We start from the raw sequence: 26,027 nt of genomic DNA, 5'->3' as shown, positions 1-26,027 counted from the left end.
GAAATGGCTTAACTGATATGGTTCTCCTTTATAATAATGCTTCTTATAGTTCAAGGAAAGGATTTGGACTTTTTAAGTGGTACCTCTACCCTCCCCAGAAAATTACTCCTAATAAATAATACCCCCCCCCCCCTCCGAAAAAATATATTGTAGTTACTTTTCAAAACTAGTAGTTTATGTTGACATGCAATCTCAAAGGTTGATATTTTTTGATAACACTAGCGCCTACGCCCCTAGAGGCCTCAAGTGGCACTGTAAATGTTTTTTGTACCAGTCTACGATTCCTACCAATGTTGCGTTTAAGTCTCTACTACGATACCTATCAATGTTTCGTTCAAGTCTCTCAAATATTTATAAAAAATTTCGATTTTTCATGATTTCTCATGGGAGGGTGGTGGTACCCTCCCCAAAAATAGTTATAAACCTTCCCAAGACCTATAAGAAGCTACCCTGTTAAGGAGAACCCGATCGGTTCAGCGGTAAGCGAGATCCTTCAGTACAAACACACAAACATCCTGTTATTTTAGTATAAGGATATATATCAATAATATTGTATTGATTATAAATCTATATCACCAAGGTTGAAAGGAATCAGCATGTAAGTTATATATCAACAATGGATACTTTTATTAAATGTCACATAATCGACTAAAATCATAGAAATTGAAATCCTTCTTTGTTTAACAGTGATGTTTCAGTTTTGCTTCAATATTTCTCAAGAAAAATTTACGCATTTTTTAATGTTGATTATTTTATGAATGATTTTGCATATATTTTTTTGTGCAAGTGCAAATATTAATAATCTTATTAGAAACTTATTTGTTGGTAATTGTTTCCGAGATCATACGAGACACACAGACAAGCACACATTATGTTACTTTAGTCAAAGGCAGTATTATGAAAATATTATCAATGCAATGTCTGAAAAGATTTTGAACAATATACGATGAGTTTTAAAAATATATAATAATGTAGATTAGATCAAGTTTTGTATGGGTCAAAACAAAGACGTCCAAGCTTTTTATTTTGAGTGGGGTTTATGAGGGGTTTCAAATGTTTGAGGGGGTTAATCTAATGTATTCTTAAAATCTTTAGGGGGATAAAATGAGGGTTTTGAAGTTTGAGTGGGGTAAGCTCCCCTTTACCCCCACTCCTGGACGTCTATGGGTCAAAGTCAAGCTTCAAAATTGCTTAGCAGATTTAATATTTTAGCGGTTTTTTAAAAATCGGTAGTTAAGTCACACATTAGGCTTGTACAATATAACAAGCGCAGCATTACACAAAACAATTAGATAAACGACATCTTTTTAGAACGCACTAGATATCACACCTTGCGTTTAAAAATGGCGCTCGGGTGTATTATCATATGAAACTTTTATGTTTTTTACGTTGTCATATGCCATGCAAGTTGAGCTTTCACTTCCGCATGCATACCATCAAACTATTGGAACCACAAAATTTGACAATCGCACAAACTTTTCCTTTCCCTATTCTTATATCAATATATCATTCAACCCCCCCCCCCCCCTATCATAGGCGTTTTCTGAGATAGGCGTTTTTTGAGTATAGCCCATATTTGTTGTTGCGTCTTTTTAGAAAACTAGCGGCTTCGCCTCTAGCACAAAACGAACTGTGTTTAATCAACCAATTTTTTGTATTTTTGACTTGAAAAGAAAAAGTAAAAAAAATATTTTTTTTTTCGAGGGAAGGGGTTGTCGTTTTCCCCTCTTTTTAAATTGTAGTTTTTTTTAAGAGGGGTGATTTTTTTGGAGGAAGGTGTGTCCCACCCTCCAAGAAAATAGCTTAAACCAGTTACAGGAGCAGTAGTTATAATCCATGAAGAGTAGAGCCCAATCGGTTCAGTGGTTACTAAGATGTTCTGACAGACGGACAGACAGAAAGACATATATCGTTCTTCTTTGTATTACAGATATAAATCTCTATTGATATGCGATAATCCTTATACTAAAGTAACAGGATGTTTGTCTGTTTGTCTGTACCGAAGGATCTCGCTAACCGCTGAACTGATCGGGTTCTCCTTAACAGGGTAGATTCTCATAGGTCCTGGGAAGGATTATAACTATTTTGGGGGAGGGTACCACCACCCTCCCAAGAGAAATCACAATAAAATCGAAGAAAATTGAAATATTTCCGCCGCATAGTGTCGCTAGCGTAGTGGCGCTGCGTGGAGATATGAATTTAACAGCTGATTGACCATAGACAAATTATTTCTCAAATTAAATATTTAAAATAAAATAAAAATTTAAATGCCACTAGAGGCCTCTAGGGGCGTAGCCGCTAGTATATAACATACGGAAGTGAATGTATATTTTCCCCCTTTTCTGTTGTGTACTATGTAGTGTAGATGTTTAATTAGGCATAATAGCCGATTATCTTTGGGCATCTTAATGCAATAGAGTTATACATATTACTTCTAGAGGCTTGAGGTGAAGGAGGGGTGTAGATAACTCAGCCTTCCGCTCAATTTCAATTTTATTTTTAAGAAGTAAAAAGTAAGCAAGATCATTCAGTTCACACAGACAGACAGACATCCTGTTACTTTTATTTAAGTATTAATATTTTAATTAGACAAAGGACACCAGCCAATAGTTTGTCTACCTCTAAACCTATCTCTCCATCTTTAAGATTGTTTATATATCTATCTACCTTTCTACTAATTTTCCTTTTATCCATCTTTATAACAATCTAATTTCGTCGATTCTTCTATGTGTATGGATTTCTTCAATTTAATAAGATAATGTTTTCTATAATTAGGGTTGGTCCAATTGCTCTAACAATTTATTTAGGCATGTTAGAATAATTCTATCAATTTAAATTTTACATATGATTCCTGTAAAAGTTAGACATAATTTAGAAAGGATAGCAACCCTATATAACTAGAAAGTTCATGCGTCCATTTAAAACATTTTCTCGTATTCATTCGAATCCGGTGGATAGGAACCGGTTCTCATCCATATGCAAAAAAAAATATGTCTAGCATGGTATTATATCCAGCTTTCTACGATTATAGAAATGTATAATCATAAGATAAGCAGAAAGCTGTTTATAATACGATGAAAGAAATAGCTATTACTTTTTTGACACAATCTTATTACATGAAATAATTACAGTTTCTTGTGTTTTTTTTGGAAAACCAATACTTTGGTCTATTATGCATTATTTGTTAAAAGCTAAGCTGAACATTCTAAACATTATTTTAGAGAAAAAAGATAAATTTAATATCGAAGCATGTTAAGGAAGGTCCAATATTAATTGGTCTTTTGATATTTTCTAGTGAATAGCACATTTTTTGTCAAGTCATAATTTGTGCATTCAAAAATCTTTACAAAGCCAAAGAATAGGTATTATTAATAGGCCTATGCATACAAAATCATTTAAGAATACTAGCGCTTTCCCTCAAAATGCCTTGTTAGGTAACGAACCCCTCCCCCACAGTGCAGTGGAACAGATTCGGCTTCGTCTTAGCTTAGCAATTGGGACTTTTATTTAATTCTCCTCGGTTGGTTCATCTAGTTGAGTGTCCAAACGTTTCAACCACAAATTGCAATCTACAGAAGGGATAATTTTGTATATCATCATTGGGGATGTACATCAATTTATCGGCCATTATCTTATCCCTTTAGATCCCTGGTTGTATGAAGCAATCTATAATACAAAGTAGAACGATGTCTGTCTGTCTGTCTGTTTGTTTGTCTGTCTGTTTGTTTGTAGCGAAGGATCTCGCTAACCGCTGAACCGATCGGGTTCTCCTTTACAGGGTAGCTTCTCATAGGTCCCGGGAAGGTTTATAACAATTTTTTCTTTTTAAAACTAAAATCAAAATAGTGAGGTCGACTACCCCCCCCCCAAAAAAAAAAAAAAAATTCCCCCCCACAAACAAATTTAAAAAAAAAAATTTTCTTATAAATCTAAAATAGGAAAAATTGGTTTGATGAAACCTCTTGGGGCAAAGCCCCTAGAGGCTAAGGGCGAAGCGGCTAGTATAAAAAAAAACAATAAACATGAATGCCAATATTATTTTCTAATGACTTATGGTTTTTAAGTTTACCACTTTTATTGAATCTATAAATAAAATAATGATCATAAGAGAACGATTAAACGCAAAGATTTTCTATAATTAGAGTTTCTACGAGACTACGTCAAAAAAATTTAAAACTAATACAATCCAAATATTGTATATCAGGAATCAGGTATAGCCAACAAGCAAAATAAATCTAAAATAATATCAGGGTGGAATATAAAAAAAAGTTGGCTTTACTTCAAAGTGTTGCCCCCCCCAAAATCACTAAAAAATCTGCTGAAATTACCATACATTTTTTCAAATTAATTCAGTTCTTGGTTTCGACATTATGAATACGTTTTAATATTTTTATAGGAACTTATTATAGCTTCGCTACTTATAGACATACTTGAATTTGTTGTATTTATGTATAAATATTAAATAATTAGTTTATGTCTGTAAAATAATCACTGAATATTTTAAATACCACCAGGAAGAATTGCCGTATCATTTCAGGGATCTAAAGGGATAACACAATGGCCGATAAATTAATGTACATCCCGATTCCCCAATGTATATTACAATAATTGGTTAAAACGTTTGGACACTAAACTTAATGAATAAGCCAATCAAAATTCATTAAAAGTCCCCAAAGTTGATTAATTAACGAATAAGAAAACGTTATTGAAAACTTTTGTCCCCTTCTTTCCTGGTCTCATTCAGTAATTTAGTCATTTGTACAATATTATGGTTGATATTAATTCTTTACTGTCTAGGTACTTTTATAGTCAAGGATGCCTTGTTAAACATTTTTACAAGCTGTTGCGCCCCTTGCAGCCAGGGGAAGGAAATCAGTATGATATAGCCTTAAACTATGCTAAGACTTCATTTAAAAATAAAACATTCCCGGACTTTAAAAGCTTCCCTAAAAGTGGAGAAATCATTTGGTTCAGTGGTTAGGGGTACGACTTTCCTTCCCCCACCTTAAGAGCGCCTAGAAGCCTCTAGGTGCGTAGCCGCTTGTATATAATATACCCAATAACAATTGTGTATAACAATTACTGACTTATTATAGAAAAGCTTTGCTTTTAATTGTTGACTCACTGTGTCACTAATGGCGGAAACTAATGAGATTAAAAAGTGATATTAATCATTACTTTATATCCAGAGGCAATATCTTAGGAAACAATAATTAATTATTACAAGATCATAGCTTATTGGTAGGAATCTAAGAGACTTTAACGAAAACAAAGAAGATATCAGTTTTTATTTAGGTCTGTCACATTTGAGATTTATAGGATTTTTACTAGGTTTGCGCGAAGGATTATGACTCATTTAAACTCCATTCCCCCCACCCCCTTCTTACCATTCCCCAAACACATCACTCCTGCACCCATTTAAGAGTAAATCTACAAAAAAAAACTTTGCTAGAAAAATCTTCTTAATTAAAAAACCCCATCCACCTTGGGATCGTCCTTGTTTGAAAGTAATTATTCTTGTTGTACTGTTTCTGCTTGGCTGCAAGTGATTAAGAAAAAAATCATGCAAAATCCAAACCAATGAAAATAAATTAGAAATGTATGCACCATGATATCATATGTGATTGTGAGTGTACTATTGTACATTATATTCATGGTAAAACCACAAACAATTTGGTCCTTTCCCGCAAAGTACCCATCGAGCACTGAAAATTTTCTACCCCTAGATTTTAAAAAGAGAGGAGGGATGAATAGTTTTTTCCCTTTGCCTAACCCTTAAATTTCAGGGCAGTCCCTTAACTCTGCCGGTCTACCCAGTAAGCAATGTAATCAAACCTAACCTGATGACATAAAGTAATACCCCCGAAAAAATACTCTCCTGCCCCAGCCATTAGCTTCGAATTGCTTCAAATAATAGGGGGGCAAGGGGGGGAAATCTTATATGTGCGACTAGGTACTTCGAAAAAAAAACATTTTTGGAAACAGTTTTAAAAGGGTTATGAAAGCCCTGCAGGACTTCTAATGGTAAATATTAAAGAAATTTAAGCACTAATTAAAAGCAATAATAAATATAAAACTACATTTATCCACATAGTTTCAAAGTATCAAAAAAAGTATCAATTTTGCTGTTGATTTATTATCATTTTCATATTTTCCCTAATTAAAAGAATGTAAATATAAGCATAATTAATTTTTCTCAATTCTTAAACTTGAATCGACTAAACAGATTTATGTTTTCTTGAGTTAATATTTAAACCAAATTGAAAATTTTAAAATTGAAAAGAGAATCATAAGAAGTTTTGAAAATTGTATAGCATGATTATTATCAAATCAAATGTTAAAAAGATTTCATTATTTAAAATAATTATTTTATCTTGGACATTCTATAAAAACTCTATTATTGAACTTGAAATAAAAGCTACAAGCATACCATATTATACCAAACACAAATCAGAATATCTAATTTAGCAAGTGAACCACCGCGCTTACCCCTTCTCCAGTCTTAAAATATGATTCTAGCCCCTGGCTGGATCTCCAACCACATTGGGCCCATAGCTCGAGATACTCTAAATAAAATGGAATGTCTGTCTGTTTGTAACATAAGATCTCGCTTCCTTCCTACAAAAGTTTTTCATAGGACCCTGGCTGTTTTTATCTGTTTTTGAGGAAAGGAAAGTCACCCCTCCAATGAAAATTTCATAGCCCCCTTCAAAACCAGCAAAAAAAGATTTTAGTTTAAGAACAACAAAAAAAATATGTTAATGAAAGGGGAATGGGGGGAAACCGTACCCCTTATATTAAATCATCTTTGTGAAACAGGGTGTTCCTCTATCGGATAAATGAATTATTCCCCACAAATCTGTTGAATGAAACTAACAACAAGATGGATGAAACCACAAAATTTTCCTCATGATTAGAATTGATAATATGATAATATGCAAGCATGCCAACTCAGGGGTGGAATTATTCAATGTGAATTAATACCAGGGCTCGGCAGCTGTATTTAAACGCGCGCCTTGAAGAAGTCGCAGACGCTTAACTGGTGCTTTCCCTCAAAGTGCATATTGAGCACTGAAACACCTGCCCCTTATTATTAAAACAGGATAAGAATTAGGATGAGAAAGTTTCTTTTGCCTAGTGTTGGCTCTTTTACCTAAATTAATAAACAACAAAAGAAAAACTACCCTCCCTCTTACTTTCAATACATTTGAAAAAAAAATATTTCTTTGCCTAATAAGACACTTTGAGGAAAGACGCCGTTCGTCTTAAATCTAAAAAGAGCCAAATCCGCGATGCTTAGATATAGAATAATCCACACTAAGCTTCGTCAGTCAGTGCTGCTTTTAAAGAAAGCAGCAGTCGGGCAGCCTAATGTTATATTTTGCCGCAGCCAAGAGACAGGCTTGCTGTTTATCTTGTCCTACTAACAGTTGTGCAACTCTCAATAGGCGAAATTCTCGAAACAACAGCTAAAGACAAGACTGCCGAGCCCTGATTAAAACCATGTAGAAAGAGGAGGGAAAAAAATAAGATTATCCTTGACATTGCTTACCCCCCTGTTCGTCTGTGCAGTTCTGAGAGACTGTTGTTTTTAAATGTGAAGCTTCTCTGAAAAACACTGTGTTAATAGGTCTTCTGATCTATGGCAAATTTAAGAATCTAAAGGGATAAGACAATGATCGATAAAATGATGTACATCCGCAATTATGATACAAAAAAATACCTTTTCTGCAGATTAAAATTAGAGGTTGAACCGTTTAAACACTAAACTAAATGAATCAACTAATCAAAATTCACTTAAGTCCTCAAATTTGTAAAGCAAACAAATAAGAAAACGTTATTTTAAAACATTGGGGACTAGTGTAATAAACAGCCCATTGTCCCTTTTCTCTCTGGGAAAATTTAATGTTTTAGCAATCTTCTATTTTTTCTAATCTTTTTGTTTTAAAATACAGTTGAATCAAATAAAAGTTTGGTTTACCTGAATACTAATATAGTTAAACAAAATGCGCATACCTAATTTTTTTTTATCATAGATCTTTTTTATTTTAAGCAAAGTTGCTTCTATTTGACATAATCGTCCTTGTTTATTGACAACATGAAATAAAAGTATTTAGGATTTCCTTTCACTGAATTAAGCAATGTTTTTAGAATAAGCGAAAAAAGGTTAACTAAAACTTAAATTCTTTTAAAAATAAAATTAGGTTTTGTAAATGCACGTTAATGTTGTTTGTATGAGTTATATTTTGTTGAAAACAGATTAAATTGTATGGCTTAAAATTATTTGAAATATTTCTATTCACAGCGGAGCTACTTCAAACAATTCTCAGGAACAAGGGAAAGGGATTCTGACAAAAAAATGTAAGTGAAAATTGTCCCTCAACCCACTTCCTTCTTCTCCTCCTTCTTAACCACTTTCCTTTAGTTATACAGCACAAAACAAGTTTTACGCCAAATTAATACGACATAAAAATGGTTCCAGGACAAACGCAGGAGTCCCAAACGTCGGAGTGGACAAACGCAGGAGTGTTAAAATATTATTTAATTAGGTATTTTTTTTTCAGGTTAGGTTAGGTTAAGATATGAATATACAAATAAGCCCCACGAAGGGGTTAGGCATTTAAAAAACCTAAAAAATGGTTTAAAATAGGTTAGGTTAGGTTAAGTGTCCACTCCTGCGTTTGTCCACCATAAAAATAAATTGATTAAATCTTATATGAATCATTGAATCAAGATCTAACATTAATCAATATTAAGTTAACCTTTTCTAAATCTAATTTCTAAAATATGGCTTGACTTTTTATACATAAATTTGGATCATGGAAAGAAAACGAAGTTGCCGGTTTCGTCGTATTTTCACAGTAGCTTTTTAAGGGTTATTTTAGGTAAGGTTAGGTTAAGTAAACGTTCATGATTGCCCCGCAGGGTTAGAAAATATGCCCCGCAGGGCTAGAGCCCCCCGCAGGGGCTAGAAATAGGAGAAAGGCTACTGTGAAAAAACGACGAAACCGGCAACTTCGTTTTCTTTCCATGATCCATAAATTTTATTCATAGCTTATATTGTTTGTACTACGCTACTAATGTAAATGTTCTTGTTTTAATTTATGGCTATAATAATGGTATATTCAATAAATAAATGTCCAAAAGCCTTGAAAAAAAGTGTTTAATGATTTTATATTCACATATAAATTCTGCAATTAATAAAGCTATTAATCCGCCACCAATAAATCTTATTTTTTTCAGATATGATTCAACTGTTAATTTACGACTGCTGAAGCGATAAAATCTGACAATAAAATGTGGGAAAAACAACAAGAACGCGCGGCTTTTCCTTCTTTTCCTGCTTTTTCACAGCACATATGCCTGCAATGAAACAGTGTCAAGTAAATGTTAAACAAAATGTGAGAATTCATTAGAAAAAAGTGACTATTTGATTAAATATCATATAAAAACAACAATACAATATATACAGGGGGAAGAAAAAAATTATATGTAAAAATGAGAACTTTACACAGTGCGTCAAAGGCAGCATGCGGCGGACGGGGCAACAACCGGAAACGGTTGACAACTTGTGTTCTAAGAATTGGACTGTGGTTGATATTGATATTGGTGTATGCGGCTAATATGCATTCCACAGAGGCAGCTATTTATACAAAATGGAGGATTCAATCAAATTTGCCCAGGTATCTTTCATAAAGGGATATATAAATTCATTTGTCAGTCTGTAGATTAAGATCTCCTTAACCACCTGATCGATATGTATCTCCTTTACAGTGAAGGTTGTTATATGCCCAAGGGTGGTTTATAAATATTTTAGAGGAGGGTACCACCACTCCCCTATGAGAAATTGCATCATGAAGGTTCTTAAAGGGTGGTGTTGTGGGGTTGACATGTAGAATTGTGTATCGACCCCCCTTTATTTTTCCAGTGGGGATTGAGGGGGTGGATATAACCTCCTTCTCACGATTCTGCTTTTAATATTTTGTTCAAATTTCAGATACAGAAGAAACTGGAATGAAGCCATTGTAACAAGCAAAACTGTTATGCAGGAATTTATAATACATTTTCTCGTATTCATTCGAATCCGGTGGATAGGAACCGGTTCTCATCCATACGAAAAAACTATGTCTAGCACCGAATTATATCCAGCTTTCTACGAATATAAAAATGTACAATCATACACACTGGTTTTAATCTTATAATTGTACATTCTATATCCGCGGAAAGCGGTTTATAATACGATGAAAGAAATAACTATTAAAACGCTTTTAAAATAAATGGACAACCAAAATTCCCTTATTAAAATATTAAAAAGACTCAAATAGGCGATTCATAACACTGTCTTTTCTATAATCCTTACTATCTTTCCTAACCCTTACTTAATATAACCTAACAAAATAATTTCTTTTAAAGTACATTTTTTTTATTTGTGGTCAATATGAAATACGATTGATACAGCTAAATAAAGTATCATTTTAAATGAGATATTTTAAACATTTAATCAAATTTATTTTGAAACATACTAAAATGACTGTAACATAATTTCAATTTTACATCAACCCAACAATTACAAAAAAATCTGCTTTGACTCAAAAAAGTAGGAGTTTTAACAAAACCTAGAAAAAATATTCTTCATTTTTGTGTAATAAAAATCCTAAAAAAATGTATTAGTATTTTGTTAAATCTTTGTAATATAATTAATTGGCAAGTCAATTTACAAAATATTTATTGTATTCAATAGATTTAAGCTAAAGTATAAAGGTGGGGAAAATCAGTTGGCAAAATCTGTGTAGTATTAAATAAACGCCAATAGGGTTCGATTTATAATTTCCTTTCTTGAGCATGAGATCTAATGTGTGTTTTGTAATCATCAGGGATTCATGGATAGGACAATGGATGAAAAATAATTTATTCCCTAAAGTCCTAGATTCTGCCTTTGGTGGGTGGTTTATTTCTTTAGGGCGAGGGGGGGTGGTGTAAGTTACAATAAACCAATAAATTAAGCTGCCATTCTTCGGTATTAAACCCAATCTATAAGACACCACTTAAACGTTTTCATTAAGAGAAGCTTTTCTTCAAACAAGGTATGTCTGTACGTCTATCAGTAACAAAAGCATTTGACGTTAAAATAGAACGAAACAATTGCCAGAAAGTTTGCACGATTATCTTAACCATATGATCTTTTTTATATCTTTTTTTGGCCCCAAATTTGAATTGTCCCATCAACTTGATTTTCAAAATAATTCCTGGAGCAATGTGGTATAAAATTAAGTATCCTGTAATTTTGCTACTGATCATATTTGAATTTTTAATCTTATTGGTGGCAGTTTGGTTTATTGTCTGATTTGCTGAGCTCTAGTTTCATGGTTGTTGTCTTGTGCTTAATATCAGTTTTTGCAGGGTGAAGGTCGTTACTCACTATAATGTGTTTAAAATTATATCTCTTTTTTGGGTACTTAATCTAAGTTTCCGTGTTTTATTTTGGGACTGAAATAATAAATATGTGTTGATTGGGTTGTTGTCTGCGGATACTAAAATGAATAATCATATTTTCGGTATGGATTCCGATTAATATCTGCTGGATAAGAACCGGTTCTGTGCCACACTGAAAAATCATCGTATCGTATATTGTAGACAAATTTCCACAAGTAATAAAATTATATGTAATTATTGATACTAATTTTGTTAGCCCGGGCCTTCGGCCCCTCGGGGCTAACAAAAATGGAATTGATATAAGAGTTATTTGCTATCCGCGGGAAGCTGTCTATAATACGATGCGATTATTTACTTTTTGATAGACAAAGTTAGAAAAAAGAAAATTAAAAGTTTGATTTTGAAGTTTTTTTTTGTGGACACCAAATGTTTCCTTATATTTGAACTAAAAAATATCCTTGAATTGTAAACAAATTTAGCAGAATTTAAATATTAACCTTTTTCGCACAATTGATTTTGGTGGCATAATAATTTAATCATTACTTTACAAAAATCTGTTAACCTCAATAATAATAATAATAATATATGGATAGATAGATATGCATTTAAACAAGGACAATCATGCATATTAATCTCTATGAAAACTTTTTACAGTGAAAATAAAATAAGCATATTAATAAAAACCACTAATGTTTATTACACAAGTCCCCAAAGTTTTATAATTACGGTTTCTAATACGTTGGCGCAACAACTTTGGGGACTATTATTGAATTTTAATTAGTTGGGTGTCCAAACAGTTGCAACCACTAATTGTAATCTAAAGAGGTGGTAATTTTTATGTCATCATTGGTTATGTTCACCGATTTATCTGCCATTGTCTTATCCCTTTAGATCCCTGACTAATGAAGATTGGTATGAACTACCCCATTTGAAAGCAAAAAGTTTTCATCCGACCATAAAAGCAAAGATAAAATAAAAAAATCTTATTATTCATTAGCTACAAATATAATCAAAATTTAAAATAACAAATGAATGGGATAAAATAATTACTTATATGCACTGAACTAGTTTTAAGTAGTTTTCTATCTATATTTTTTCTCGTTTTAGTAAAATTAGTAACATTGCCCCTATTAAGTTCTCCAAAACTATGACATGTACTCCCTGAAAAGCAGAACCTATCTCTCCTGTGGTTGTAGAGATTTTTTGCTCAACCAGAAAGATGGACGGACGGCTAGACAGACATCGTCGTACTTTTAATCATAGATTAATGTTTATTTAATATCCAGTGAAATCCAGCAAAAAATAACCAGGAATCGTCCATACTTGACTGAGCTTTGACTGGCTCACATTACATTATGGTGTGCTATCACTTCTGCAAAATGCATCACTTTATCAAATCATCAATTTATTTCCATAGTATATATGTAGTTTGCTTTTCCACAAAGTGGCTGTCGAGCATTAAACTCCACTCCATTATTTTAAAAATTAAATTTAAATAGTGGGGGGGGGGTTGTGTGATTATTTTTCCTGTGATTAAATCCTGCGGGGATTCCTAACCCGGCAGGGTTTATACTTGAAGTCTTTACCCTGTAGGGATTCCTTGCCATTGTTTCTTTTTTGGGAAATGAGAAAGCGATGGCTTATCCTTTATTGTTTAGCTGATTTTCATATATTTTAAGGTTATAGTTTTAAATAATCATCGATACAAACATAAATTATAGCTACTGTATAACAAGGGTTGTCCGTACGTTCGTCTATACAATGGCTGCTTACTCATTTGTCAAGAAACAAATGTCTAAGGGCAGTTTATCGTTTAAAGTCAGATGAATATCTCTCTCTCTCTCTCTCTCTCTCTCTCTCTCATATTTCTCGAACTGTTGGTTTACTATAATAAAAATATTTTTTTCACGCAATTTACAAACACTACCCCTGCTAATGTCTGTATATTAGTTATGTAAATAAATGTAAAAAGTAACATCTTAGGTTTGTACAATTGTCTTGCCTAAAGCAAAATGAGTTCATTAGCATTGAAATGATTTTTAAAATGTTGGTTGCAATTTTTTTTCTAATTTTTCAAAATAATTAAATGAAATTACACGTTTTTACTTTGTTCTCATTAATTTTGTGTTAACTAACTGGCCAGTTTCATGGACATGAATAGGGCACCAGATAAAATACTCTCATATTTCTATTTGTTCTTATTGTCAAACATAATTATCCCTTTTACATTGCCTATAATTATCTTAAATGCATGCTTTGGTAGACTTTCAAAAAAAGCCAAAACATATTATTTCAATAATGATTTTGAAACAAAAATAAAAGGTTGGGGTACTGCACTTTTAGATATGATCTTCTATCAAGACAAAAATTATCATTATTTAAACAAAACTAATTATCACTGTTCGGAATAGCATTCTGAATAGTTTTATAGATAATTAAAGTTGTAGGCAAAATAATTGTTCTTCTTAAGCTCTATTCCTGTCCCTTGGTCAATTCTAACTATCTCAGAATTATGGATGGTTAAAACATACAAGAGCATTCAAATTCAGGGATTCAGGGATGAGACAATGGACGTCAAGAATTGTTCTCCTCCGCATAAGAGTATTTTTTATAAAATTCTAAATTGACTTTTTTTAGGGGGAAAAAGGGTTGTAAAATACTGGCTCCTTTCGCTCTGAATAATATTACATAAACAGTGGGAGGAGGGAGAATGTGAATATAAATATGAAATACATAGCACAAATGAAGTATTTTTGATTTTAATAACCAACATGCCCATTTTAAAAATGCTTGATTAACATTGTCTTTCATTAATTGGTAATTAGAGAATTTTATCCGTGTGTTTTTATGTTGTAGGAATTTTAAGAAGTTAGCGACAAAGATTTGAAAATTATATCTTTTAATTATGCTAGTTTTCCATTGCTAAGTTTATTTGGTAATATTATTTCATATGTATGTTTTGAGTTCTCATGTTGTTTAAAACCAAGTACAACAAGTCATGTTAAAAAATTCAAAGCTGAGATCGCAAAGCGTGATTATGACTGGTGTAAATATATATATTCGCATTACAACATCTGATTCTTAAACACCAAGGCAAGGCCATACAATTGTGGATTCAGTTTTGCATAATTAGTCCAACACTTTTTTTCCAAAAAAGTTCAGATTTCTATAACTATTAAAATTTAAAGTTTTCTATAATTAGGGTATGTACATCAGTGCGTCGTTATAATATCATTTAGAAAATTATCAATATCATTTTTAAGGTGATTTTTTTAATAGGAAGCATGTAAACCTATTTCATACATATTTTCAGTATCAAATACATCTTAAAGTGCATTTTCTCTACTACTAAATATTTAATTAACATTTTTTAATGAAATTAATATTGATTGTGATTTAAGAAATAAATTTTTATCACCTATTATAAAGAAGTTTATTCTTTTCAAGTATAATAAAAAGAAGGTTTTAGTTAATTTAAATCACAAGTTTCGCTTTTATGGATGGTGTCATCCTTGTTTCTTTTGATAAATATATTTTCAAGTTAGAGGGTAACTGTTCTCTTTGTCTTAATAATCCGAGATTATGAATAAAGAATAAACTTTTTTATCATATATTATTTATGAAATTCTGTCATTTGTAGCTGGTATAATTTTGGGGTAAAGAAGGGTTGTAAATTAATAAAACTGGCATTATTCCCTGCCTCACATGCTGCTTCATATAAAGTGAAGACATATGGACTAGTTTTAGTTACTTTAATTTACCTATTTAAGCAATTTTTCTTATCAGGATAATAAATCATTCTCGTTAGTTTTTAAAACAAATTTAATTAGGAATCATAATTTGCATTCACAGTTTTATTTCTAAACATGCAGTTGAGAAATGAACAATGAAAATTTTATTTGGAAAAAGCTGAATAAATTAAAAACAGTAAATTATAATTAAGTAATAAGACATAAAAAAATAACTTTGGTTCTTTTAAAAGATTATTTTAAAATAAATTGTTTTCTCGTATTCATTCGATTCCGGTGGATAGGAACCGGTTCTCATCCAAACGAAAAAACTATGTCTCGCAACGTATTATATCCAGCTTTCTACGAATATAGAAATGTACAATCATAAGATTAAAACTAGTTTTTTTAGCCCCGAGGTGACGAGTCACCTCGGGGCTAAAAAAACTAGTTTTAATCTCATAATTGTACATTCTATATCCGCGGAAAGCCGTTTATAATACGATGCGAGAAATAACTATTATCACTTTCATTGAATTTTTGATTGATTTTTTAAAAAGCTTAGAAATGTTTTCAATGGACCTACTGACTTTTTGGTAATATTATAGAGTTGCTATGCTTTCTAATTGGACCTTACTGTTATAGGAATCATCATGCTAAGTTTGAAATAGAAAAAAAAGTCTAGCAAGCCTAATAAATGAACATAATTATAGAAAGGAAGCAACATAAAAGATAATTTTGATTAGAAATGTATTTCAAATTAAATTGCAGGATAAAGATATTTTCCAATTAAGTCCTAACAATCATATAAAGGTAAGATTTTTTCTCGTATTCATTCGAATCCGGTGGACAGGAACCGGTTCTCAGCAATACGAAAAAACTATGTCTAGCATCGAATTATATCCAGTTTTCTACGAATATAGAAATGTACAATCATAAGATTAAAACCAGTTTTTTTAGCCGGTGCCTCCGGCACCTCGGGGCTAAAAAAACTAGTTTTAATCTTATAATTGTACATTCTATATCCGCGGAAAGCCGTTTATAATACGATGCGAGAAATAACTATTCTTAATTTTGTTAAATATAGCCATTCTTATCCTATATATTAAAGTTGCATGATGTTTATTGTTTATATGTCTCTTTGTCTGTCTGAGTGTCCGCTATAATGCCACAAATTCGAGGAAAGTCTACAAAAATACAAAAAAATGACTTGAGGGGGGGGGGGTTTCATTTCCTTGAAATTGTGGGTATATTTATTATAAGTAAAATAAGTATCAAAGCAAAAACAAGCTTAACTACAATTAAGTTTAATTGCCCTTGATCATTGCGTTGATCATTTCATTAAAAAAAAATTCTATTTCTAATTTTCTATTTTACCCCCCTTTTATCATAAATAATATTAGAAGCAAGATATTCGCTACAATAAATGTCCTTGTTTAAAATTTGAATGACAATGTAAATTTTTTATACTAATTTTAATTGGAACTAAATATGTTGTTGTTACAGAGAAGTGGAAGTCTGCACAAGGAGGAAAGTGACACAAAAATTTCTACATTTCCATCATTAATGGTGAGTCAATGGATGTACACAATATACGTGGATATTATGACAGGGAAAACATTTAGGTTGCTAACATGGAACTCTTTTATTAGTCAGTTGGTTCATCCAGTAGGAGGGGAGGTGAAAGGGTAAAGAGAGTGAATGGGGGATATCGTTATTTTAGCCCGCAACGTTTTTCACTTTAATAGAGAAATTAAAGATCTGGTGTAAGATCAAATTAATAATATATCCATTAGTATGTCTATAAATCCATTATTCTGCAATAAGTTCACTCATATCACCCCTCACAAATTTGTCATGGTTATTTACTGAAGGCAATTGTGAACTCACTGACACACTTACTCCAGAGATGATTAATAAAAAGTGCTCTCATTTGTTCAAAGAGGTTGGCTAGCTGTTAGTTTATTATTAAATTTATTAGAGAAATTTCTATTTCGAAATTTGAGTATTTGAGGTTTTTGTCTTTTTTTTTGCCGTCTTTTGATAAAATTTTCCGTGTTAAAGGTTTAAACAAGCATGGAGTTCCAAGCTTTTTATTATGAAGGGGGAGTGTTTTAAAATGATGGTTTTCAAATATATTGGTGGGGGAAATCTAAGGTAGGTGGCGTTAACACCCTTACCCCACCCTCTTCTTAGACATTCTTGTAAAAGACATTCACTTAAATTAAGCAACATTGGGGGGAGGGTTGATTTTGTCTATACTTAGAAAATAGAGAATTCTCCCGGTAAGTCTAGATCCTTTAATAAAAAGTTAAGTATTTCAATAAAAAGGTAAAGGGACAAGATATAAACCACTTAAGGAGACAACTATTTTTCATCACCTTTCCTCAAGTCTAAAAGATGGTTATTATATTATTGACACAATAAAATCTATTTAAATTGTAAATATTCTTAAATGTTTATTTTGAAAAGAATTTCTTAGGATTATTATCCCTCTTGTCCCTGCAAGAAGTTTTTACCCATACAATTATTATAAATAACATTAGTTGACACAACAATAAGTATTTAAACACGTGGAGCAAAAATATTGCTCAATTAGTTAAATGAGGAAAACCCAGAGCTCGCCAGCTACTTTTTAGTTGGGTTTTCTGGAACTGCAAATTTTGTCAAAAAAAGTTGCTGTTTAGTTTTGATTTTTCACACTCTGGCGACTAAAAAACAACTGCGGCTTTAACTTTAATATAACAAAAATCTTAAAATTTAAGAATTCTAGTTAACAAAAAAAAACAGGGACTAAGGTTGAATTTTAGAACCAAATAGGTGCAGATTAATAAGCATGAAAAGAGCGGTTAGAACGACTGTTAATTGTTCAAAAACTATGGCGTATGTAAAAAAAATAAGCTAACATTATTTGCTTTAGCACTTTTTAGAAATACTAGCGGCTGCGCCCCTAGCATCTAGGGGCTCTTTATTCAAAGAAATTGCAGAAAAATAGTCTAAAACCATATAGAAACTTTTTAGGTATGAAAATAAAATAGCCTAAAACCATCCAAGGACCTATAAGAAGCTTCAGTGAAAAAGAGGACACTATCGGTTTAGCGGTTAGAGATATCCTTCGCGACAGACAAAAAATGCTCACTACTTTATATACTAGGATACTAGGAAATTAATATACTTTTATTAAGAATGTTCCACTAACATTTAAGCCATTTAGTAATTTTCATTTATTTTTCGCCATCATGATAAATTAGAATTTAATTTGTATATATATTTATATTCATGGATGGATAAATATAAAAAAGATACATGATTATTTTGGCTTATAATTGAGGAGGTTTTAATATCTATAATTTGTAATATTTTTTATTAATAATATATGATAATTAATTATTTAATGAATAAAGCATTTGAAGCATGATTTTTAAAGCATATATTTTTCATCTCTCTATATTTGAAAGATATCAGTAGTCAATAATATTCTACTATCAGATTCTTTTGGAAGTTTCAGGCTTTTTTTTCAGGGGGAGGGCGGGAATAACCCCTTACTTATGCAAAAAAATAATTTGAACATTTTAAAAAGATTATCTAATTATGTTATGTTAAAACTAACAAGGATGACAACATCCATAAGTAGCGAAGCACAAAAAATTGTGGATGTGAATACGTAGAAGTAGATTTAAAGTGTATTTATTAAAATCAAGAATAGATTTATTGGAGAAAATAAACACGAAACCTTGTTTTATTTTGTATTGTGAAGACGGTTAAAGTAAATTACATACTAGATGCACATAACAATGGGGGAAAAAAATTTGAAACTGTTAATGCAAAAAAGTTTTAAAATTGGACTAAAAATACCAAAGATATGGGGAAATATGTCAAACATATAAAAATAGCCAAAAACCTGCTAAAAGGCAGTTTGGCCGCCATTGTTTCTTTTCTTAAAACACCAGAAATTTAATGTTAATATCTTTAACTAAAAATTTTTTGAAAATTGGACTATAAACACCAAAGATGTGGGTAAAAATGTGATAAGTACAAAAATAGCCAAAAACCTGCAAAAAGGCAGTCTGACAGTCATTGTTGTTTTCTTCAAATGACAGGAAATCTAATTTTGATATCTTTAACTGAAAAAATTTCGAAAATCGGACCATAAACACCAAAGATATAGGGAAAAATGTGAAAAATATAAAAATAGCCAAAAACCTGCAAAAAGGCAGTCTGACCGTCATTGTTGTTTTCTTCAAATGACGGGAAATTTAATTTTTATATCTTCAACTGAAAAAATTTTGAAAATCGGACCATAAACACCAAAGATATGGGGAAAATTTGGAAAATATAAAAAATAGCCTAAAACCTGCTAAAAAGCAGTCCAACCGCCATTGATGTTTTATAGTTAATTGTGCTCCTTAATAATGGGAATGTTGTCAAAAAATTTCAGCTCTCTATCTTTTATAGGAGCCGAGAAAATCACGTTTCCCCCAATTCATTAATTACGGACGGACGGACGGACGGACGGACAGACGGACGGACAGACGGACGGACAGACGGACAGACGGACGGACGGACATTGTGAATTATAGAGTAGCTTCGCTACTAATAACAACATAAATATATCAAATAACAAAATAATGTAAATAAATCAACAAATAAGCAAAGCCGCGTACTTTTTAACATCATAAAGAAAAGGCATAGATTAGCTAAAAGTATTTTATTATTTATTGTTGCTTGTGAAACTGCTTAATATACATTTCTTTGTGTTGACTTTTTTCGACAGACTTTCGGTCTGACAGTAAAAGTACGAGGGGAATGAACGTACGGACATAACCTAGATATAAAGTAGCTAAGCAAATAAGGATATGATTAAAGATGTGTGATTATTGATCCGTTACAACACAATGTTGCCTCGGTCACACTATGGTGGTGGTATGCATTACTTCAGGGATACAGGGATAGGAACTGTTACAACACAATGTTGCCTCGGTCACACCATAGTGGTGGTATGCATTACTTTAGGGATACAGGGATAGGATCCGTTACAACACAATGTTGCCTCGGTCACACTATGGTGGTGGTATGTATTACTTCAGAAATACAGTGATAGGACAATAAGTTTCTCTTTAAGTTCCAATTGTTTCATTAAGCTCCAGTAAACTTATTTTGATTAATTCTATCTTTTACTGTAGCCTACAAATAGCAACATTTTAACATTTTTTGTCCCCCAATACAATAAACATAGGTAGAAAATATAACAGTTGCACCTGATCTACCCCAAATACAAGAAATATAAGCAAAAAATATAACAGTTGCTTTTGATCTCCCCCTGTAGAGAGAATATCAAAATTATAGTATTTATGAAAATTGTTTTAATCCTGCATCCCTGGATCTAACTTTATTCATCTTTTCCGGGATAAACATAAAACAACAGCCAAAATATATTTATTTAAATAACAAGGACAAATATGTCAATAGTTTGCCTTTAACAATCTGTGTATATAAGTAACAGAAATAGTGCCTGTTTGTCTGTGTGGATCTCTTCTGGGGGAGGGTACCTTCAACCCCCCCCCCCCAAAAAAAAAGAGCATTCTTTATTTAAAGCAGTATACTTGAACCAAACATTTTTTAAAAGCTTTTCTTGTTATATTTTGAATTATCTTGTCAAAGAAAAGCTTTTTATATTTTTATGGATTTTGTCATACTTGTTTTTAAATTTTTTTTTGCATATTTAATAATAATTATAAATATTTATTGTCTGGTTACAAGTTGTACTGTTCAATATTGTATCAATCAAATATGATATGTATATTTGAAAACAAGGAAGATAATATCCAGCTCAGCAAGACTATTAGGTGATTTAAAGGATGATCACATTTACATGTAAATAATGGTAACATTGGCATTACCGACAAAAAGACTAGGGGTAAAGTTGAAGACAAAAGGGAAGCTTTATAAATATCCCAGGATGGTTTTAGATTATCTTATTTTTAGATTTAAACCTTGGGATGGTCTTAGGCCATTTTCTGCCCCTTTCTTCATCCACTGAAGACATAGTCCCTATATGCTAGGGGCGCAACAAAACAATACATCCATGCTTTATGCAATCAAGAAATAAAAAGCGCATGTTTCTTAAAAAATTCTTGTAAAAGCTTATTGAATTGAGTTTTAACTGTAATTTGAAACAATTAAATTGCATACAACAGAATTGTGCCTTGCAACCTTTCACTAACCCTACATTCAAAAATATTAAACAAGGATGACAACATCTATAAATACGAAGTTCTATAGTTGTTAAAGATATTATTACTGCACTTGATTTACTTGTCATGTTATTCAAAGTTTTAGAATTGAAACATCATGAATATGTTTTAATAAGATTATTCTTTTAAGAAAATCTTTGATTACATAGTTGATGAATAGCTTCACTTTAAAAATATTTTCTGGTAAAATCATAGAGAAAAAAATAAAAGAGAGGAATCGAAGCAACTAGAAGACGAAAATAGGCAGTGGGCCTAGAGGCCTACTCAGCGCTGTTGCCGCGCTAAAATTTATTGCTATTCCACTACTTTTTAAATGGGAGGATTAAAAATTATTAAAAAAAAATATTTTTTTACTTTTTACTATTTCCATATTTAGGGCAAGAATATTAGATTAGATATTTTCGTTTTAATGTTTTAATTAAAAATTACAAAGAATTTTATTTTTATTTTAAAAAATTTGTTCATGAATGATGAATCCTTCTATTTCTAAAAAGGGGGAAATTTTTTTCATAATGAACATTCAGCTGATTCTGACCGCCCACGGCTGTTTGCTAAATATCGCTTTTCTTTTTATTCACATTATTATTTATAATTGACTTACAAAAAGCCCTGGGCGGTTTTTGATTTTCGTCTGCTTCTAAATTTAGGGATGGGGAAGTAGTATTTTACCATGAAAAAGGGGTGAGTATTCATCCTCTTATCCTTTTTCCTTATGGGTAAAATTAATTTCCAGACATGCAAGGCTAAGATATGACGGCAATATCCCATCAACTGTTTGTAGACCAATAGTAAACCTGTTTTTAAAAGTTTTATAATGATTATTTTGTTAGGCTAAGTAAAGATTATACCTTGCCAGATAAGCTAGAAATAAATATTTATGTTTTAAAACTTTAAGATTTTAAACTCTTTAAAGATTTTTCTAATGTTTAGGTTCCCCAAAAGTTTTACCATTCATAAAAAATAAGTGAAGTAGAGAGTAAAAAATTTCCGGTGCGCTCCGCGCACCAAGTTACCATTCCCTTTATATAGGTTTGCTCTCCCTAACTTCCCCCAAAGAAATAAAAAGGCTTTAGGGCGCTTTGAGTGGATGTTTGTCAGGTTCACTAAGTTCTAAAAATTGCCCATATATATTATATACTATACTGTCTACTGTGTAATATGTATTGTTTCATGTCAGATTAATTGTTGCCTTTTTTCACACTTCTACTAACAAATCAACTTCTTCTGTCCTTCTTAACATTAATTTGCAATACACATTTTATTCGAAAATTACAAACATGCAATAATTGTAATTTTTTAATCAATAATATTTCTTATGATTTAAAAACGTCCTATTAAAGCGAGTTTTTCCTTATAATTCATCTTATTATACAAGGTAAGGGGTTAAAAATAAAAAGTTTAAAACAAATTTTTGGGTGCGGGGTAGGGAGATTTTTTCCAGGGGCAATTTCTCTTGGGATGGTAAAGGTACACCTCTACAAAATTATTATAAACCTTTCCTGGATCTATAAGAAGCTTGATTATTAAGGAGAACCATATCGGTCCAGAAGTTAGAGATATCTTAAGCTACATACATACAGATGGACACACAAAGTCAAACAGACATCCTGTTACTTCTTATATTGATCCCCAAATGATCTATTCTCCGTAGATGTGCAAAGATTTTCATTCTTGTTATGAAATATCATGTGCAACAGTGTAATGCATTCCAGGGATTCAGGGTTGGGACAATAGAAAAATCAATCTTTCCAAAATTTTCCTGTTTTATATTTTTGGTAACATATTTCGTGGGGATGAAAGGGATGTAGCTATATTTTATCACCGTTGTCCTTCCCCTTCCTGGGAGTATCTAAATAATTATAGTAGAAAAAATAGTTTTATAGCCTTAACATTATAAACTACGATAATTGCACTTACAATATGTTTCTTTTAAAATACTTTTTATTGCCCTTGTTTTTTTTTTACCTTTGTCATTTAGGGGGTAGGTAGCAAGTTGTCCACATTTTAATTGAAAAGAAAATGGGTCGAGATATTTTATCTTGGTGTCATTCTAAGTATCATAACCAAGACGTTAAAAGTGGTTTATATTAATGCAATGACAAATACGTTACAATAAGGGGAATGCCTTGACTAAAACAAGCGCAACCATGTATAGTTAGGACTTCCAGACAAAGGTCGTGCAATCAAAGGGTTGGTTGTCTAAAGAGCGTGTGACCATATTACCAAGCACAGCGATTCCGCAATATTTAGTTCAGAGATTCATCAAAGTAAGATTTCGAGGTGTATCCCGTCCTCTAGGCTGTCATATATTTTATGGGGCAAATTAGGAAATAATACGTTAACGTTGCCAGCCAATTATCCGCAATGGGTACTTGTAGATTGTAAATTTGTAGGTATTTCATGACATCCGCAAAAAAATGACAATAGCAAATAGATTATTAGGATGTTTAAATTGTTCAATGATGATAGTGTAAGGAACTGGGACAGTGTTTGCTGTTGTAATAATTTCCAATGGCGTTAGATAAAATATGTTTTTTTTGTAGTGAAAATTGAACACCAAATTTGCAGTGCATTGCATACTAATAACCACCAACTGACTATTTTCTGTCTGTTTTGGTAGCAAAGCCACTTTGTTAGTGTTTGGTGCGTAAGCAAAAATTTATCATTGAGATAGATAAAGAAAAGGGTATACAAAGAGGTTTATCTTAAAAACATATAAAAAATATTTTCTGTGCGGCTATTCTTTAATTGTTTTTTTAAAATGGTAGTGTGTTTGTTTGTGTGTTTGTTTAGGATATCAGAAAGTGGTACTTAGACTAACCCTTACCCCACACCCTCCCTTTAGCGGTTTCTTTACCCAATATCTTTAAAAACCGCCAAGGTATAAAAATCTCTTATAGAAGCAGCCTATAGTGTCTCCAAAAAAGGACAAATGTTACAACGCTTGGCCGAACTATCCCAATTGACGGCATACATTAGAAGGGAATATGATGACGTCAATCAAAATACTTCGGCAATCGTTTGAACACTTTTCATGGAGACAATATAAGCTGCTTCCACTTGTAAGATAGTTCGTTATTATTCTTTTGTAACATTGAAGCTAATTTTGCTGCACTATTATTGGACAAAATTGTCCATTTTTTCTTGTTACTAAAATAATTGTTCTTTTATTTCAGAATCCAATCACGGCGATGGTTCAGCTTGTTCAAACAATGATTTCCCACATGTTCTCTCCTTTTAGAATGGCATTACAAAACTAATTCAAATAATGAATTTTACCTGTGTGATTTTTTTACCAATAAACTAGTCAACGAAATAACTATGAACGAAAATGAACTAGTCAACGAAAATAACAATGAAAAGTGAACTAGTCAACGAAAATAACAATGAAAAACAACAGACTATATAAGTGAAGAATTTATGCAAGGTGCGTGCACAGTTATTTTCTAGGAGTGAGTGCATTAAAATGCAGGGAAAGGCAGTCTTCTCAGGGATATAAAGGGATAAGACAAAGGCCGATCCTAATTGTTGATGCACAAAAATTCCACTTCTGTAGTGGTTAAAACGTTTGGGCACTCAACTTAATGAACCAGCCAATTAAAATTCATTAAAAGTCCCCCAAATTGTTAATTCAACGAATAAGAAAACGTTATTATAAAACTTTAGGGACTAGAGTAATAAAAAACCAAATGTCCCCTCCCTCCCTGCAGTCTTCTACCTTTCTATTTCTCAGAGGGATGTTCATTAACGCCAACAACCCCATAAGCACGCCTTTAGCAGTGAGCACACCTTTGCTGGAAAGAAGTGAACAAATTAAGTGTACCTAAAATGTAACCATATCATAGTCATTTGATGCTAGTTGAAATTTTAAAGTTTAATGATATTTTGTGATTTTGCCTATTTTTAACAAAAGTCTTTTTAAGTTTATAAAGTATATATGAAGCAAAAGTTTATTAGATTTTAAAAAAATAGATAAGAAAATTGTTATAATACTCATATTTTACCAATCCATTATTGCAATTTTTTTGATGAATTTAAATTTAAATGATTTTTATAAATTCTACATAACACATAACCAAAAGAAAAATAACTTAAGGGTAAAATTGTTATATGGCGAGGGGGTTTCAAATCTTATATATTTCCAAAAATAACACCCCCAAAATTGATGAGGGGGAAGGAGAATAGTCATCCCTTTTCCCTTGCTTATCTTATAAAAAAAAGTCCTGCCACTACATGATGTAATTGTTCTTGTTATTTGTTTATTTCAATTTAACTCGTATAATGTATTTTTTGTTGTTGTTAATAAAATAAAATTATATTTTTTAAATTAATCTTTATTCTAACAGTTCATGATTAAACAAGGATGACAACATCCATAAAGCAAAGCTCTATAATCAAAAGTAAGGACAAACGAACATAAAGACTTGTAGATTGTCAGAAATCTATAAGCAGAATATAAATGTATAAGTATAAACAAAATTGTAAAGAAATTTGTTGCATAATCGCTTACAGTATATTGTTTAAGGACATACTTACATTTTATGACTTTTATGACTTTATTATAGAGAAAAATTGAAAAATTGATGTCAAAAAAGTTGAAAATCAACATGTT

At 31.7% G+C, this 26,027-nt stretch overlaps 2 protein-coding genes across 2 annotated transcripts in view; one reads left to right on the top strand and one right to left on the bottom strand.

Annotated features, from left to right (window-relative positions):
• Dbp45A (putative ATP-dependent RNA helicase Dbp45A) overlaps window positions 1-26,027 on the bottom strand; it is a 184,145-nt gene that overhangs the window by 39,875 nt on the left and 118,243 nt on the right. The window lies entirely within an intron of this gene.
• LOC145324420 (uncharacterized) lies at window positions 9,248-25,630 on the top strand. Its single transcript, XM_080167012.1, has 5 exons — window positions 9,248-9,683; window positions 9,998-10,051; window positions 15,935-15,974; window positions 16,668-16,730; window positions 24,592-25,630. Exons 1-5 carry the CDS (start codon window positions 9,499-9,501, stop codon window positions 24,673-24,675), a joined length of 426 nt encoding a protein of 141 aa, XP_080023138.1. The 5' UTR covers window positions 9,248-9,498; the 3' UTR covers window positions 24,676-25,630.

Source organism: Acartia tonsa, chromosome 1, assembly GCF_053477335.1.
Source record: "Acartia tonsa isolate MP-2025a chromosome 1, ASM5347733v1, whole genome shotgun sequence".
NCBI classification, from domain to species: Eukaryota; Metazoa; Arthropoda; class Copepoda; order Calanoida; family Acartiidae; genus Acartia; species Acartia tonsa.
The sequence above is the reverse complement of the archived record's forward strand: the minus strand, read 5'-3'. Positions and strand labels throughout refer to the sequence as shown.

Coding starts and splice junctions, on each gene's coding strand:
- LOC145324420 (XM_080167012.1), top strand. CDS start 9,499: ATGAGAACTTTACACAGTGCGTCAAAGGCAGCATGCGGCGGACGGGGC. Junction 9,684..9,997: donor ATTCAATCAAATTTGCCCAG/GTATCTTTCATA, acceptor TTCAAATTTCAG/ATACAGAAGAAACTGGAATG. Junction 16,731..24,591: donor CTACATTTCCATCATTAATG/GTGAGTCAATGG, acceptor CTTTTATTTCAG/AATCCAATCACGGCGATGGT.